The sequence below is a fragment of the Corapipo altera genome, unplaced genomic scaffold (genome assembly GCF_003945725.1).
Source record: "Corapipo altera isolate COAL_440 unplaced genomic scaffold, ASM394572v1 61319, whole genome shotgun sequence".
Taxonomy (NCBI): domain Eukaryota; kingdom Metazoa; phylum Chordata; class Aves; order Passeriformes; family Pipridae; genus Corapipo; species Corapipo altera.
The window spans coordinates 4,366-5,511 of record NW_020886742.1 but is presented as its reverse complement, the minus strand read 5'-3'; the positions used below and the strand labels follow the sequence as shown (position 1 = coordinate 5,511).

General features: G+C 62.7%; 1 protein-coding gene across 1 annotated transcript in view; it reads left to right on the top strand.

Annotated features, from left to right (window-relative positions):
• Positions 1-4: 4 nt before the first annotated feature.
• Positions 5-1,146, top strand: part of TTC5 (tetratricopeptide repeat domain 5) — a gene marked incomplete at its 5' end in the record, with an annotated part of 3,067 nt that continues 1,925 nt past the window's right edge. The window contains 2 exons of the mRNA XM_027632497.1: positions 5-85; positions 608-754. Coding sequence (XP_027488298.1) covers positions 5-85; positions 608-754 — 228 coding nt within the window. The remainder of the gene's footprint in view (positions 86-607; positions 755-1,146) is intronic.

Below are 1,146 nucleotides of genomic sequence, written 5' to 3'. Positions count from 1 at the left end.
CACTGGTGTCACTGCTGTGCCCCCCCAGGAGCGGGTGGACCCCCAGGCAGCCAATAACCCCGACCTGCACCTGAACCGCGCCACGGTGAGTGACCCAACCCCAACAACGGCCCAAACCACCCAAAAACGGCCCAAACCACCCAAAAACGGCCCAAACCACCCAAAAACGGCCCAAACCACCCAAAAATGGCTCAAACCACCCAAAACTGGCTCAAACCACCCAAAAATGGCTCAAACCACCCAAAAATGGCTCAAACCACCCAAAACTGGCCCAAACCACCCAAAAACGGCCCAAACCACCCAACAACAGCTCAAACCACCCAAAAACGGCCCAAACCACCCAAAAACGGCTCAAACCACCCAAAAACGGCCCAAACCACCTAAAACTGGCTCAAACCACCCAAAAATGGCCCGAACCACCCAAAAACGGCCCAAACCACCCAAAAACGGCTCAAACCACCCAAAAATGGCTCAAAGCCCCCCAGAAGACAAACCAGCCAATGGGGTCACACTGGGTGTGGCCGCCCCCAAACTGCACCAATTGGAGCCCAGGGGGCGTGTCTCAACATGCTAATGAGCCGTTAACGAGCTCATTAACCCCCCTCAGCTCCTGCAGTACCTGGAGCGGTTCCAGGCGGCCCTGGAGGGCCTCAGCCGGGCCATGACCCTCGACCCCACCTGGGAGGAGCCCCGGAAGCGCCACCGGAACCTCCTGGAGTTCCTGAGCCGCCTCTGCGGGCTGCTGGAGAACAGGGTGGGACTGGGGGGCACTGGGAAAGGATTGGGAGGGACTGGGGGGCACTGGGGGGGATTTGGGGGTGACTGGGAGGGACTGGGAGTGACTGGGGGGAACTGGAGTGACTGAGGGGAACTGGGAGGGACTGGGGGTAACTGGGGGGCACTGGGAGGGACTGGGGGCACTGGAATGGACTGGGAGGGACTGGGAGGAAACTGAAGGGACTGAGAGTGACTGGGGGGAACTGGGGGCACTGGGAGGCACTGGGCGGCACTGGGGGGGTTCCCAGTGGGCGTGTCCCTGTCTGACCCCGCCCCTCTCCCCCCATCCAATCAGGGGAAGCTGCGGGGGAAGCGGAGGCGGGGCCTGGCGGGGCCGGTGCCCCTCCCCCTCCTGGGCCCCCTGGGGGG